This window comes from Thermobia domestica, chromosome 12, assembly GCF_964235325.1.
Source record: "Thermobia domestica chromosome 12, izTheDome1.hap1.1, whole genome shotgun sequence".
In the NCBI taxonomy this organism is placed as follows: Eukaryota; Metazoa; Arthropoda; class Insecta; order Zygentoma; family Lepismatidae; genus Thermobia; species Thermobia domestica.
The window spans coordinates 155,643,234-155,661,203 of NC_137465.1; the positions used below are offsets into that span (position 1 = coordinate 155,643,234).

A 17,970-nucleotide genomic window follows, 5' to 3' on the forward strand; every position below is an offset into this window, starting at 1 on the left:
TGATTTAATAACAAATTTATATGATTAAATATCAAAATTGAGTAGATCCAACAATAACTTTGGTGTTAACTTCTTCAAATAGGACCTTACAAAAGGCCTGAAGGGCTGGTTACTACATCTCACTTAAAAAAAAAATATTTGCAAATTGGTCCCTATTATCTTACAAATTAAATATTTTAAACAATAGCGATATAATATGTAAATTTTACAACTTACCAATACTGCAGAATAAATAAGTACGTAATATATGAAAACTATGCCAACTTACTTGCTTCCCACTTAACAACACCAAAGATTTTAATTTAAATATCACATCTTTTAATTTTTCAACACATAACTATAACTTTTAAGAAACGTATACCATATGGAACTAGGATGAACTACACATGAGTTGAATACACCAAAAAAACCATACACTTAACTTTTATGCTTATATGTGTTTTATAAATTTGATTTCCATTCCATATCACAAACGTAAACCCGAAGGTAACCATGAACTAGTACAGTAAATCGACGTAATACATTATCAAAGTCTGATGTTCCCAGTTTGAAATATAACTTCATTATGACGCTCGCCTGTTATACACCAAATCATGTACAGGATAGTTCATCATAACGCCGCTAATGGCGCTACTAGTTTTCCACTAATCGTAACAGGAATTTTTTTTCTTTTTTTTTCCGAATAAACATGTAAGTCATTACATCAACTAACACCCCCCATAAAATCATTATGATTTTCCGGAAGGATGATAGTCTAGTTGTCGACATTAGTCATAATTAACCCAAGAATCTATTCTACTAATACTAATTCCAATTCATTCTACCATTCATTGCAAATAATATATAAAGAAAATAAAAATATCCCCCTAATAATCCATTCACGCAAACATTCATTCATCCCTTACATTCTATCTACATCTATACCTAATATTAGTAAATTCTAAAGTCCCAGGTCAATACCTTCCTAGAAATTCATAACCTTACATGTACAAAATGAAAATAGAATATATATATATATCCATTAACCAACCATATACATTATAAATAAATAACTTACTTTGAATATCCATAGTAATCCAAACAGGTCATGCATGACGTACATATATTCATAATATGAGACATACCAATCTAGGTTACAACTCCAGTATTCATTCCTATTACAGTCCGTACGTATATCCAAAAATACATATATGATATTTTCCACGATTACAAACATTCAAGGTTTACGGATTTTTTCCAGGCCTGGAATTTAAAAACAGACATTAGCACAGAATAACAACTACATTGACAAAAACATAATAACAATATTTATATTTTCTAATATAATTAAAATTCAAAAACACACTAAAATCCTCTAAAAACCATTCATTTGAAAGAGACTAATTAAAACTGACTATTTAACACCATAACATCTAGTTGCAATTATTAAATAATAATAAAACCAAAATATTATCCATACACACACATATATGTATGTATAATTAGACCAGAATTAAGAATATACCCAAAATTTATTATTGTTTTCCGAAATACACTTCATGTTACACCTGCGTTACGAGGTTGACGGTACAGTTTAGTTTGAGAAACATGAGCCTTCCTAATATCCAATGGATCGTCAACAGATTTTAATTGAAGTGAGTTAGTCCCCAATAGTCTTTCAATCCGATAAGGCCCCAGCCACCTTGGGCACAATTTCCTGGTTATCTTGTCAGCCAAAGACGACTTATAATGCGACTTTAATAAAACTTGGTCACCCACTGAATATGAAGTAGCAACTTTAGACTTATCATATATACGTTTGCGTCGAGACCAAGCTAGTTCCATGTTCTTCATGGCATTGGCCCATACATTAGGGTCCTTTTTACGTATATCTAACTCATCTATTTTCCAGCGAATATCCAATGGGTCGCACACATTATAATTAAATGTCATCTCCATTGGGGAACATTTTAATTCCGAATGTTCGGCAGAATTTATTGAAAACTCTATTTCATGAATGCCTCTGTCCCACATCGTCTGTTTGTTGGAAAAATAAATTCTAAGACTATCACCCAATACTCTTAGATATCTTTCAGCATTATTAGAAGCACAATGATATGGAGAACTACGAATATCCTGTATACCATGGCTATACAAGAAATCTTTAAATCTAGCTGATACATATACTGACCCATTATCATGACTGACCGAGAAAGGGAACCCAAACCTACACATGATCTTATATAACTTATTAATGATCGATTGACTCGATAATATTCTTAATGGTTCCAGCCAAACTCGTTTAGAACAAGAGTCAACTATGATCAAACAATATCTTCCCGATTGGGATTGACATAACGGTCCATAAATATCAGTGTACCATCTTCCATTTACAGTTTTATCGAAAGTGGATACTAATTGACCCATTTTCTTACGATTATCGCTTTTATTGAGCTGACAAGATTTACAACAGTGGACATATTCACGTACCTGATCTACCATCGAAGGCCATGTATATCTAGCTGATATTCTACTAATAGTTTTCCTTGCTCCCGAATGATTTCCTGGCAATATCGAATTATGATAAAATTCTATAATAGGTAATACAAGTTCTTTCGGAATACAAACTTTCCATGGATTCTTTTGCGCTTTAGTTTTCTTACATAATGTACCTTTAATTAATTTATAATCATCAATTTTTTCTTTCTTTTCTAACCTATCGATTATATTCATCAATTCTACATCTTTTCTTTGGTGTTCTTTAATTGACATACAAGCATATGGCATGTTCCACATATTGACTAACAACAAATTCTTTACCTCATGATCATCTGTTTGATCTATCTCCATAGGTTCGAACATTTCTCGATCATGGACCCTTGATAGGTAATCTGAAGAAATATTTAAATTAGATGGTACATGTTTGACATCAAAATCGAATGAAAACAATCGATACAATAAACTGCCATATTTCTTAATGCGCTTAATATTTCTTATGGCATACATTAACCCTAAATTATCTACTCTCAGTTCGAACTTTGAGTACAAATAGGTACTAAAGCGTTCAATAGTCTCAACAGCTGCCATAAGTTCCAACAGATAGATTGGTTTATTTAAATCATAAGGTTTTAAACGTCTAGAATAAAACCCAACAGGTCTTAATATATTATTCTCATCATATTGTTGTATCGTTCCGCCCAAACTTTTGAGTGTTGCATCCGAACTGACAAAAAACTTAGCATTTAAATCCGGTAATTTCAGAATTACATGAGTCTCAAATAACTCCTTAACTTGATCTAACGCTCTCTGTTCTTCATCACCCCACTTAAATTGTACTTTAGGAGACCTCATTCTATTTAATGGTTCTACTACTTCTTGAAAATGAGGAATAAACTTTGCATGGTATTGTAGAAAACAAAGAAGGCTAATTAATCCCCTTCTATTACGCGGAGCTGGTAACTTTCTAATTACTTCAACCCTGGAAGGATCCAGTGACATATTCCCGTTCTCTAAAATATATCCCAGATAAGATATTTTTCTCTGGAAGAATTTTGATTTATTCAAAGAAATTGTTATACCATACTCTTCAAATTTATTTAAGACCTTATCTAATAGTTTCTTATGACTCTCGACATCGGGAGTGAACAATATTACATCATCGTAGAACCATTCAAGACCTTCATTTTTCAAAGGATATAAAATGTCAGTTAATACCTTGGACAACATAAAACTACCAGAAGATAAACCAAAAGGTAAAAATTTAAATTCCATAAGGCCTCGGTGAGTCATAAACGCTGTATATTTATACGAATCTTCTGATAATCGTAAATGTAGATACGCTTTTTTAATATCAATAGCGGAAAATACTTTCCCACCAGATACGTTAGCTAATACATCCTCTATACGGGGGGTAAACTGCGGATTTAAATATAATCTCCGATTAAGACATTGGTAATTAATAACAAGTCGTTTTTTTTCTCCAGACCTTCCTTTCACTAAAAAACATGGGAAAGACCAATTACTATTACTCTTTTGAATTATTCCCTGTTTTAACCAATCATCTAAAATGGAATCAAGTTGTTTTTGATCGCATCTACTCATAGGATAAGCTTTCTTCCTTATAGGATCCTCATTGTTCACCTTAATTTCATATTGATATCCTTTAATTTCACCTATTTTATCTTTAAACACACTAGGAAATCTATTAGGGAGACCTTCTACATACCTTTCCAATGAGGAATCATCTTCAGCTAGCAGTGGATCGACCAATATCTGATTGGATGGCTCTTTTCCTTCCGCAACTTGAAACAAGTAATATTCCCTAGGACATTCCATATGATTGGCAACACTGCTGGTCTGCTCCCTTGTTCTTTGTACCTTATCCCCTCGGTATGCTATAGAAGACTTAAAATTTCCCGTATGACTGGAAAAGCTACGGAATAAAAATTTTACGGCAGAATCATTTAATTCGTTAAAGTCACTATTAGGATAATAACTTATGGGAATAACCACTTTCTCACTTGCCAGAACTAATTTATTCTCGACTAAGTCTATAAATGCACGCATATACTTTAATTGCTGAATTCCAATTATAAAAGTGGGCTCTAACTGGTCCATCAAAAAGAATTTAAGTCTATAAACTTTAGAGCGAAAACGTATTGGAATAATCACATATTGAGTCAATGTTATTGTTTGTCTATTAACACCTGTCCCTGTAAACTTTTCATTCATCACTTTAACAGGCACTTTCAATTTAGTATTCCAATCCAAAAACTTTCCACGATTTATAATCGAAACCGACGCACAAGTATCAATTCCTCCAACATAGTCATTCCCCAAGACGTATCCCTTTATAAACACTGCTACCAATTTATCGGAACTATCCCTCGGTTTGCTAGTCGCATTATTAAGTTTATTTAATGTTGACCCTGAAGCACTAACATCCAAAGGATCATTCAATTGTCCAGTCTGTTTACTATCTTTTTCTCCCTTTAAAGTACTTGTACCTAACCACTGCACCTTTCTCCTCGAGGTAGTCAAGTCTTGTTGTTGTTTTATCCGCCTACGTAAATAACAGTCTTTTTCCCTATGTCTTCCACCGCAGGAATAACATTGGATAGGTTTTTTCTCAGGAATCTGTTCCTTTCTAGTGATCGCCTGGTAAACCTCAACATTCTTTTGATATAATTCATAACGCTGCACTTCACTTATTAGTTCATATAAAGTTGTAGGTTTTGAATAACGGAATAGTTCGTGTTGTATTTCCGGTTTAATCCCTTTCCATACATACTCAAGTATGTCTCTATCATTACGTATACCCATACATATAGTATAACTATCTACTATACTGTTAATATATATAGAGGTCAACTCTGTAGGTGATTGTAACCTATCCACATAACTATGGATTAATTGCCTTTTTGCCAAAGGGGATATAAACCTCTCAAATAGCTGACCACATATCTCAATCCAATCATGAGTAATACAGAAAATATTCATTAATTCCTGATGCAAACAATTACTAGTTTTTCCTAATGCAGCTATTAATACAGACTCCACCGGAAATAAGTTCAGTTTTATTATCTTATGAACCTCAATAGCAAACAAAAACAATTAGTGGTGCTCTGTTGCATCACATTCTGGAATTTTATTTATATATTCCTGAAAACTATACTTCGCTGCATCTACGGTCAGTTTAGAAAAAGAAGTGCAAAAAGGAACGAACGGGTTACTAGTATTATGACTTGAAAATTCTTTAGTTTGTTTATTTTCAACGCCTGAGTTCCTTTTCAATAGACTACCAGAACTAACATTTTCTAACAAGCACCTGCTTTGTTCTTTTTCCTGACCTACCGCAAACAGTACATCACCACCAGTTGTTCCCTGGGTCATCGCCCGCTGAGTCGTACCAGCTAACACCTCCGGGCTGTCGCTCATCGCAGTACTTCTCCCCACCCCTCTTTCTACAAACGAGGTGTTTTCTTGCAGAAATGCTAAATCCCAAACATCGTCTGTTCTATCAACAAACAATCCATGATCACCATTATCGAAATTATTTAAATTCAACTGAGAATGAGCCATAATTAACAATAAACATACAATCTTAACAACCAACATATAAATCTTGATAATTTATACAAAATACAGCTATATTAATATGGATGTTATATACGGCAGTCATATACACTGCTGAAAATGAAAACTGCAACCGAATGTTGAGCTAGTCCCTTTCCTATTCTTTCGACAAAATGATAATTGATTACTGTCAATCGGTAAGGTATTTCTATACTTTTCCTTCCACTACTGCAAAGTCCATATAATAGTATCAAATTCCATATAATGTACCTCATAAAACCCAACCTGCTTCTAACTGCAAAAATGTAAGCAGTATAGAAATATAATGAAGTTATATTTTTATGTAACGTACCTACTACCCGATATAAGTTCAGACTTCGGTATCGTTCCTGGGAAAGGGAGTATTTAAAACTCCCTCCATATTTTATAATTAATAATAAAGGCAGGTATGGGTCTATCAAAAGGAATATATATTCTAACTGGGTTAACCAATCCCCGTAAACTATCGCAAATACGAAAAATTCCGTTCTCTTGTAGAGACTGCAAAGTGAAATGATTATTATACATAAATATATCTATAAATCTAAAAACACAGTGGATTCTAATTGAGGAAAAAGAAAAACTATATCCATGTGATTTAATAAATTTATATGATTAAATATCAAAATTGAGTAGATCCAACAATAACTTTGGTGTTAACTTCTTCAAATAGGACCTTACAAAAGGCCTGAAGGGCTGGTTACTACATCTCACTTAAAAAAAAAATATTTGCAAATTGGTCCCTATTATCTTACAAATTAAATATTTTAAACAATAGCGATATAATATGTAAATTTTACAACTTACCAATACTGCAGAATAAATAAGTACGTAATATATGAAAACTATGCCAACTTACTTGCTTCCCACTTAACAACACCAAAGATTTTAATTTAAATATCACATCTTTTAATTTTTCAACACATAACTATAACTTTTAAGAAACGTATACCATATGGAACTAGGATGAACTACACATGAGTTGAATACACCAAAAAAACCATACACTTAACTTTTATGCTTATATTGTGTTTTATAAATTTGATTTCCATTCCATATCACAAACGTAAACCCGAAGGTAACCATGAACTAGTACAGTAAATCGACGTAATACATTATCAAAGTCTGATGTTCCCAGTTTGAAATATAACTTCATTATGACGCTCGCCTGTTATACACCAAATCATGTACAGGATAGTTCATCATAACGCCGCTAATGGCGCTACTAGTTTTCCACTAATCGTAACAGGAATTTTTTTTCTTTTTTTTTTCCGAATAAACATGTAAGTCATTACAGTAGTAAGCAGCTCTAACGACTATCCACTAAAGTAACTAGAACAGGTAGCCTAACTATGCAAGAAACTAATTTACTGGACTAGAATTTTACCAAGTAATAAACTATAAATACTTACCTTTTCTTCTGAAGTATACTATTGATATCGATCAAGAATAAACTGACGACTGATGACTTCAAGAATAAGCTTCTTCGAAATTTTCATTATAAAAGTTTAAATTTAGATATATTCACATACTGAACTTACCTCTACGTGTTGTAATTTTATCTCTTACGAATTTTCTTTTGTGTTCTTGTGTCTGCCTATAAAGACATATAATATATGCACTTCTGATTAAATTTTGTTTCAGTTCATTGTGTAATCTATAGTTATTAGTCATAGTAATTATTGCAACACATGATACCATTAGATTCGGATTTATCGCTCATCTTCGTCAGATAATTACTCTCGCAGCGTTTTCTCGGCTAGCATACATCTTCGGTCGCTGAAATCTGGTTGTTTTTGAAAATTCCTAAAGCAATTAGATGTTGTTTTCAGATCACGTGTCTCGTAGCGATCCATTATGGCTATTTAATAATTAAATTTACCATGAGACATTGATCGAAACAGCTAGTGACACACTTCCTAATGTTGGAAAGTGTGTTACCCGTAGAATTCAAGTTTGTAAAGGATTAAGTGCTTAGGTGTAACAACTACTTTATTAAATTTAAGCATGCGTAATGTGTTGCTTATTTGATGTGATTAAACTTAATAAAATAGTTGTTACTCCCAATAAACCTTAATTCACAAATATAACTTTAAAAACGCCATGGAATTCCAATTACTGCATTCTTCAAAATTAATTGAAAAGGAATCTATCCTTTTCCCTGAAAGAGTGAAATCTCTGTGACGATGTGACATTCATAATAATTTATCCAACCCATGATAAGATAATTCAAAGATTCTTGGCGTAGAAACAAAGGCCGATACTAGGTTCTATCTTCTGTCCATACATTTACATCGGAATTGAGAAGGTACTTACTGTTTGACCTTGACTTCACGTACTGTACTTCAACCTTCTTCTGGTCTACCCAAAAGTCTCATTTAACTGAAATGTTATGAATTCATGTATACTGTTTATGTGTGGGAGACGTATCCTGTCCATTTTAAACATGTTTGGATTGTTTCCACATCAACAGAATGATTCGCTTGTGATATTTACATTTATTTGCACTTCTCGAAACGTTAGTAAATTGATACTTTTTGTTGCATAAATATTTGTGAGGAATATGCACACGGGAAAAGCAAACAATATCAGTTATTTGTTTCTATACTGATATATATTGCGTAACGAACTGAGAAATTTATAAACAGAGACAGAAACTAATCTTTCAGTCTCCATGCAACGTTATTTGTATAATCGTCAATTTGATTATTTCAACTCTATTAACCCATAAGTCATTATTTGAGTCATATATATTTCAATAAGGTTGATTGATAAAATAACAAATGCATGTACATACAAACCAATATTATTGTTTTTATTTACAGAAAACATCTGAAAAGGTAAACTAAAAATACCTAGAATGTCAGGCGCAATGATTACCTTGATGGACCACTCCCTATATTCCTAATGGTAATTCAAATCGTTCTCACAATGCAACAAAAGTGACTCTGCGACATTACCGGCTAGAGTTGTAACTGACTGCGTCGTCTGCTACTGGCAGTGGCTTAGTGTATCATTGGCTAATTCTATCAGACTCGCGCGCTCTGAATGATTTGATTCGTTCTTGCTTTTAGTTGTTCGTAGTGCCCAACTTCCTTGAGTGGCGGCGCCATAATCTTCACAGTTTTAGCGGGAAGAGCAGCTGAAATCTTTTATACTATATTATTACTTTATGGACAGACGTGTTTGGAATACACGTAGTGCAGTGTAAAAGATGTTTGTACCAGCCAATGCAATGTGTCTGTGTTACCCGAATTCAGTTAAACATTTACTCAACTATATTATTTCAATTTTCTCACACTTTGGGGTAAAATGTTACAATGGTAGTCGCTAAATCAATCACCTAATATGGTGTGAAGTCTTAGTTGTTGTTTGATATACAGCTGTCAAACACTACTTTAGCAGAAACATTTTCTTTCTTATTCAATAGGTATGACTCTTATAAACGATAATAAAGTGTGACATAAAGTCATAAAGACATAAAGTGTGACATAAAGTCATAAAGACATAAAGTGTGATATAAAGACTTTTGGATAAGTAGTTAGGGAGAACGAAATCTAGTCGGTGACGAAGAGTAGCACAGTGGACATAGGAACAATAGATGGTATTTTTATTTAAGTAAATATTATCAGAAAATTCATGCGCTCACAAAACTATTTTTGTGATCAATTACCGGAAATATAATTGTTCAATGCTTGCTACTAATTCAAAATATGTATCTTGTACATATTTGATCATAGCAAAAACTTAAAACTAATAGAAATTTTCACTGTCAGTTACGAGACATTTATGACATGGACGCCTGAAATTGCAGAATGGATGTACCTTTCTGATACACAGGATTTTGACGAAGCTGAGGAATGTAATTATTAATAATTATGAGTTGAGTTGATTTTGAGTTTAGCGTCCCATTCAGCAGTGAGGCTATATGAAACGTGGACCTAGTGATTAATGTGGAATCAGAATCACATCAGCTCTCGTCAGGAATCGAACACGGATCTATTACGCCAACCGCTTACCCAAGAAGGAGTTATTTATTAATATTAGAATATTAAAGGTTTCTATTCATCATATGCTAGCTGGAATGTTACTAACTACGCATGGTAACACAGAGAGATTATATTTTAACTGTTTCTAATTCCAGTTCTTTCGTTCATTCACCTAATTCTATAACATCACCTCTGTATCAAATCGGAACATAAAGCCTGCGCCAACCACAACATCAGATCCGTATTGTTGAAATAACACGCAAAAGTGGTAGTCAAGCGGGGATCATTGATCTGTTAAAATTGTGTTGAATTAACACTACCATATTTTACTGTTTCATAAACATATCTACAAATAAACAGTTTCGAGTGTCAGGGTTATGTCGTCCAGATCTGGGCATTCCGGGGCTAATTGGATCGTTTAGAATCAAACCATTTCAATCATAATTTTCTGGAAAATGGCTTTTCCCCGCGTTTCCCAAATTTGTATGGGATTGTAGCCTGTCAGTCCAACATATGAAAGATATAAAAGCGACTAGCTAAAACGCCCCTTTCTTCGCACGAGAAGAAAATGTTATGGAAAGTATTTAAACTCTCTTCTGAATAGTACTTGAACTTGGACTTAAAGTGCGTCTGAAGTATCATACCATTCATCTTAGTGACTCCAGAACTGTGAATTGGACTTTAGTATCAGTCATGGAGCCGTGACTGTTCATTAATAGAGTGCTTACCTCTGGTGCGTGGGGTTCTTGGTTCGATCCTTGCTAAATAAAATAGCATTTTGCTGGGACATCTTTTCTACATTCGATACGAAAGTTACACTTTGTTGATCATGCACATTGTGTACATTTATATGGCAAGCTACTTCCTGTAATTTGGATTCTACTTCTAAATACGTTAGTATTACGATGCCTTACTTATTGGATTGATTTCGCATAGTACTACAAGTTATACCAACCCCATACACTTCAGCCTTAAGAGATTATTTTCTGCATATAGGATAGTTACATTGGTTATTTACACACATTTATTATGATACATTTTAATGTTCAAAAATGTTTCCTGATTGCTCTTATGTTGATATTTGTTATGTTATTCTTATTTTGTAGACATGAGCAAATACAGAGATGTGTGTTGGAATCTGAAAGAACGGGGTGCTGTAGGAGAGACCATTCTTCATCTATGTTTGTTGAATGCTACATCTGTACATGCCGACCTTGCGAAAAGACTTGTTCGATTCTACCCGAAACTTATCAATGATATCTACATGTGTGATGAATATTACGGTAAGTACTATGATTTAACCTTTTCCCTCGTATATGGATGAACAGCTTACGTTATAGTGATAGTAGAACACTTCAAAAGTTATATTATAGAGTTCATACGTTACTATGTTTACAACAATACGTGTAACATACGTTTAAGGTACAGTAAACACGTAACGTATTAAATTCCTCTATGACTGTATAGTGTAGGATGCACTTAGAATTTTGCAAGAGATAACAGATCCTATGCTTCCGGTGCGACTAATCCTTAGCAGATGCAAAGATTGAAAACATGCATTATTTTTCTTTAAGACGAAATTTTATTTTCTCTTTCGATAAATAAATTTATTGTCAATGTTTTGTGCATAAATTGCATTCAGCAATAGAATCACTGTACAAAAGTTAAATAAACTCTGAAGGTATTTGATGAACTGCCGTAGATACAAGTTATAATTTGGTTTCGTGTAAACTCGTGAAGCTCACATGTATTCACAACTATGTATGACCTTCCGATGGGTTTTCGGAGTTGTAGGAGCATTTAATCATGACATACCATGCAATTTTTGATGGCCAATATCAATAGAGGAAAAGATTTAAATTGTGATTAGGCGTTTATGTGCTTCTGTAAGTAGTGACATCGCTATTGAGAATATTATATTATCATAAGAGTTTTAAGTTTACTTACTATCTCTGTTTCTCTGCCAGATTTCGATTCAGCATATGTGTGGAAACGTTGCAGAATACCAATGTTTCTTACTGATTAGACTAAATACAGAATGCCACTCTACCCGGTATTCTCCAAACCGATAAATGGAACCAGATAAATCTTACAGGATTTTATACTGTTTAATTATCAGTTCCTGAGTGCCATGAAAATGCAGCTTCACTGCTATAATCCTGCAACATCGTGACACCAACTCTTGCACGATATACAGAGTATATAAAATTAATGGGACCAATGTTTTCTGACTCGACTGTACGTCGCAGCACGCTTGCTCTAGGTGGGTTCGAAATGAAACTTTAAAACGCACCAAGCGTCAGTCACCTACAAGCTTACGTGCAGTGCGTTTCATGTTTTAAGAAGACGCCTCTCTATATACTCAGTCGAAGTTTAAAAGTGCAATGTCCTACGCCATTTAATTCTACATGAGACTCAGGAAATGTGATATGGAGACGTTGGTCATGATGCAACAACTGTTCAAGAGTGAAAGTCTGTTAAAAGTTCTTGTTTTGATATGGTGCAAATGCTTCAAAGAGGGTAGAGAGAGTGTGGAAGACGAACCCGCGTAGGATGCCCGTCCATGTACAAAACTGTGAACACGTGCAACGTGTGTGTGAGCTCAGACCGGTGGTGATTGGAGATCATAAGCCGACTGTGTGCACCACCATTAAAGAAAACCTGTGGCAAGTTCGTTCCGAAAGTTTTAGGTTTAAATATAAGAATTTAGTAAACCTAAAGTGTAATAAACTGATACAAATAATCAAACCAGTAATCTCGTAATATATTATTTCTATTTTAGAAGCATGTGAGCAACTACGAATTTGAAATGTGTTATTGTAGATGACGAAATTGAAGAATAACATTAGAAATCTTAATGTGCGTTATGTCATGGTTGCTTATAAGTCTAAGTTAAGACGTGTACGTAGGCTCAGTTGTAAGTGCTCATCTCTGGTACACATTGTCTCTGATCTCAAGATGGATGAGTTTGTGATGAATAGAGACCGGTTGTTTAGGCACTAAAAACCTGGAAAATAGGCAGGCAAATAGGCATTAAAATTTAAAAAATAGGCAGTAAAATAGGCACTAAAATGTAACTCAAAATAATGAAGATGAATACTCAATACCATTAAGAAATAGATTAAAGTCATAGATAACGCTCAAAGAATATAGAAACATACTTGTTTGTTAATATCTTCTTTTATTGTATATATAAAAACGAAGCTTGTTATGTATTCCATATGTACTGGGTGAACCTGAAAGATGTGCACATACTTCGGGAGATGATTGTTCACATGAAAAGAAGATAAAACGGCCTGTTGCATGCTGTGGAATTCCGCGTGGTGTGCTTGTGACAGGGGGGACAACTTGGAATTGAAAATCAAATTCTGACAATTGAAACGAGGCACAAAAGTGTGCACATACTTCTGGAGGTAATTCGTGACATTCAAAAATACATTTGGCTTCTTTTCATGTCACGAATCACCTCCCGAAGTATGTGCACATCTTTGAGGTTCACCCTACACACACACACAAACACACATACACACACACACACACACACACACACACATATATATATATATATATATATATATATATATATATATATATATATATATATATATATATATATATATATATATATATATCAAATATAACGTTTTAAAGTTTATATGGGAGGTTATAGTTTCGATTTAAGCCAATTTTATTTGGCCTATTTTGCCTATTTCGACATTCACTGCCTAAGTAATTGTTTTAGTGCCTAATGTTGCCTATTCTATGCACTTTCTTCAAAATAAACTTAAACTTCACTGGGAAATATATATCATTTATATAACATAAATAATACACATATATATATACGTATATTAGGTGTTTGTAAACACAAACACGTGGTACATTACAATATATATATATATATATATATATATATATATATATATATTGTCCGTGTGTGTGTGTGTATATACACATATATACTGTAATGTATATACATATATAAGGTTTATTTTGAAGAAAATGCATAGAATAGGCAACATTAGGCACTAAAACAATTACTTAGGCAGTGAATGTTGAAATAGGCAAAATAGGCTAAATAAAATTGGCTTAAATCGAAACTATAACCTCCCATATAAACTTTAAAACGTGATTTTTGATAATATCTTTAATATTAAATAAAGAATAGGCATTTTGCCTAACATCCGGTCTCTAGTGATGAACAACATCGTTTCAATGGGTTTCCTAAAGGTTTCGCCGTTTCCTTCCACATTCCCATTTCACCAATACTTCCATAATTATTTATTTTCATTAACCTAAAGGGCTTAATCGCGGAACGTTGAATTGAAAAATTTATTTGATTTAATTTCAAGTCTAAGTTAAGAGAATCATGGAAGCTGTAACGATTTTTAAAAGTTATATCTGTATTTTATTATCTTTTTATGTTAGTAAACTTTTATATTATTTTGCTATGAACATATTTCCTCAATTTTAATAGTATAATAGTTTAATTTTAATAACTTAGATGTAATTATGATTTAATTATTTTGTAGATTTAAACTATCAATTTAGATTATGTATAGTTTTTAATTGGTAAACAAATACTGTGTGAACGAATAAAACTATTTGAACACTTAATACAAACATCATAATTAATAGAATATAAAATATCAATATATGGATGGTATCTATGCATTTAATTAAATTATAAGCGAACAAGAAAATATTATAATGTAAATGATACTAGTAATTAGACGTAATGGGAAACAAAACGTTCTTAAATATTTCTGCCCTCAGAGAAAGTTTCGTTGTTTCAAACATTTAAATCACATGAACCAGGGTCTATGTTTCAACCACATTTCTCGTAATTACAAACTTTCCTCTTATTTAACTGAGAGAAAATTAATTATATTACAAATCAAATTATTTGCTTTTCTGAGTGAACATTGCTTCAACTTTACAGTAATTATGAAACATTGCACAATTAAGAGTAAATTATCAAATGCTTGCAAAAACTATATTATTTACTGATTTATTTTTTGTCTAATTGAAACTACGTATAGTGATTAATATTGATATATGTTCCCTCAGTTGTGAAATACTGCAACATAAGGTACAAATTATCAATCATTATATATATATATATATATATATATATATATATATATATATATATATATATATATATATATATATATATATATATATATATATAACGAGCTAAACGAGCGAGATAATTTTCAAACTCGACTCAACTGAAAACTCTCCCTCAAAACAATGACTCGGCTCAGAACTCTACTCGAATTCGCTTCAAGGTTTAGCTCGGCTCGTGCCCATCCCTAGGCAATATTACGTGCAAAATTCTACAGATATGTGAATATCTTGAAAATATTGTGAACAAAAATATGTATGCGCAAATGTTGATAAAATGGTGAGACATATTTCTTCTGGCAGTTACCCAGCCTAATTTGTTTATCTATATATTAAAATGCTAGATTTATATGTTTGTCTCCAAAGAAAAGTTTATATGTTTCTCTCCAATCCTTCCGACACTGAGATCTCGAAAACCACAAGTCCTAGAAACGTGCCCTTTTCGCTCGTCGATTTCAAAGTTTGTGTAGATCTTCCAGTTGTAATTCAATATTTTAGAAACCTTGCTGTTATTTCTTTATTACATTTTCTAGGAGTACACTAGAAATGTAATTTTTTTTAAAAAAAAACGTCATATCCTATGAGTTATACGTTCCAACAGAACATAGTTGTATATAGGGGTTGTATATCTCTCAAGCGTTTCTTTCATGGTTAAATATAATGAAAAACGAAGGATAAACATTTCTCCACCCCAAGATGAATCTTTATTGTTTGGAGTATTTTGCCCAATGAACACCTACATCACTGGCATTATAATTAATTGTGTGTGTAAACCTAAAAGGTTTTGAACCACCCAACCAATCTTGATCAAATTTTCAACATATATGATGGTTGGGTTTTGGGTGTTTTTTATCGTTTCACTTTGACGAGCCAACGTAGGGAAAGGGGAGGAGGAGATATATGTAAAAAAAAAGTAAAATTAAAATGACTGCCTTTGTGACTTCATCACTCTTGAACCACCCGATCGATCTCAATCAAATTTTCAACATACATGAGTTTGGAAACAGGGAATACTTTAGGCTATTCACTTTGACGATGCAACGTAGCGGAGAGAGAGGAGGAGGGACATTTAAAAATGATCGAAAATGACCGATATTAGGGTTGGATCCATAGTTTTCGGGGTAGAAGAGAGAAACAGTGACACTTCTGATGCTGTTTCAATCAAAATTCAGCACTGATAGTTGTGGAGGGGGAGGGTACAACATATGGGAGGGGGATAATATTAAAAAATGATCGAAAATGACTAATATTAGTGTCGAATCCATAGTTTTAGAACTAGCTGAGATTAACAGTGGAAATTCCGATGCTGTGTGTCGCAGCACGGAGGAGGGGAATCTCTATATAACGTAGGGGAGGGGAGAGAAATTTAAGAATGATAAAAAAATGACCGATATTAGTGTAGAATCCATAGTTTTCGGGGTCGATGAGACAAACAATGACACTTCTGAAACTCTTTTAATCTAAGTTCAGCCCTGATAGTTAAGGAGGGAGAGGGTACAACGGAGGGGAGGGGGATAAACATTTTAAAATGATCGAAAATGACTAATATTAGTTAGAATCTATAGTGTTAGGAGTAACTGAGATTAACAGTGACAATTCTGATGCCGTGTGCCGCAGCACGGAGGAGGGGGAGGGGAAGCTATATATAATAATAATAATCGAAAATGACCAATGTTAGTGTCAAATCCATAGTTTTCGGAATCATTCAGATGAACAGTGACATTTACGGTCCGGCTTAAATCCAAAATCATCCCCACCACTTGGGTAAAAGATAGAAAGAGATATATGAAAATGAATGAAAATGGCCACTATGAGTATCGAATTTATAGTTTTCTGGGTCGCTTAGGTGAACAGTGATACTTTCGATCCCGTTTAAATTCAAATTCAACCCCGCAACTTGGGGGAGGAGGAGGAAGAGATCTTTAAAAATGATCGAAAATGACCGATATTACTGGTGAATCCACAGTTTTTGGAGTCGCTGAGATGAACGGTGACACTTCCAATGCCATGGCCCGCAACATGGGTATATATGTAAATGATCGAAAATGACCAATATTAGTGTCGAATTCATGGTTTTCCGGATCGCTGAGATGATCAACGATCTTCCGGAGCTGTTTAAATCGTTGCCATTAAAAACGAAAACAGCATATTTCACGAGTACTAAACACATGAGATACGGAGTTGTGCGCTTATTTTTTTTTTCAAGCCAGCGAAACGGATAATATGTGCCAGTTAATAATAATATTTAAAATAAAGATAAGTATTGTGTAGACTAATCAACTATGTTTTGGAAACCTACATGTGATCATATTTTGTTTTCCTTTCGTCATCCTTCCGCGTAACTGTAGTCTCAAACGTTCTTTTTCATCGCGGGAGAAGAAATAGAAACTCCCAAATACATCTGGCATTACTGGAGTGTGGAGCTTTGGAAGCTGCAGGAAGCAGAAGAAATTTGGTGCATACCCTCAGAAACTCACTTATTTTCGCTTTATTGGAATATGACAACTCCTTTTCTCATATGTATGTAATAAAAGGAATGTGTGTGGATATATTTATAATGTTCATGTATAGTTAACTTTGTTTAACAAGTAATAAAAGTTCACTCGCTAGCAGGAATCTGTAGAACATCACTAGTTGCGCGCCATGGACGTAGGTAGTTGCAAAATAACCACGGTAGATAGCAGTAAAGATCAGAACAGCAAAACATGCTGACAGAGAAGTGTTTGTAAAATATTTAATATCGAATTAAAAAGGTATT

General features: G+C 33.4%; 1 protein-coding gene across 1 annotated transcript in view; it reads left to right on the top strand.

The window, feature by feature from the left end:
• Window positions 1–17,970, top strand: part of nan (transient receptor potential cation channel subfamily V member nanchung) — a 743,452-nt gene that overhangs the window by 173,234 nt on the left and 552,248 nt on the right. Inside the window, exon 4 of the mRNA XM_081734312.1 lies at window positions 11,189–11,365. Within this exon, the coding sequence (XP_081590438.1) occupies window positions 11,189–11,365 (177 nt within the window). The remainder of the gene's footprint in view (window positions 1–11,188; window positions 11,366–17,970) is intronic.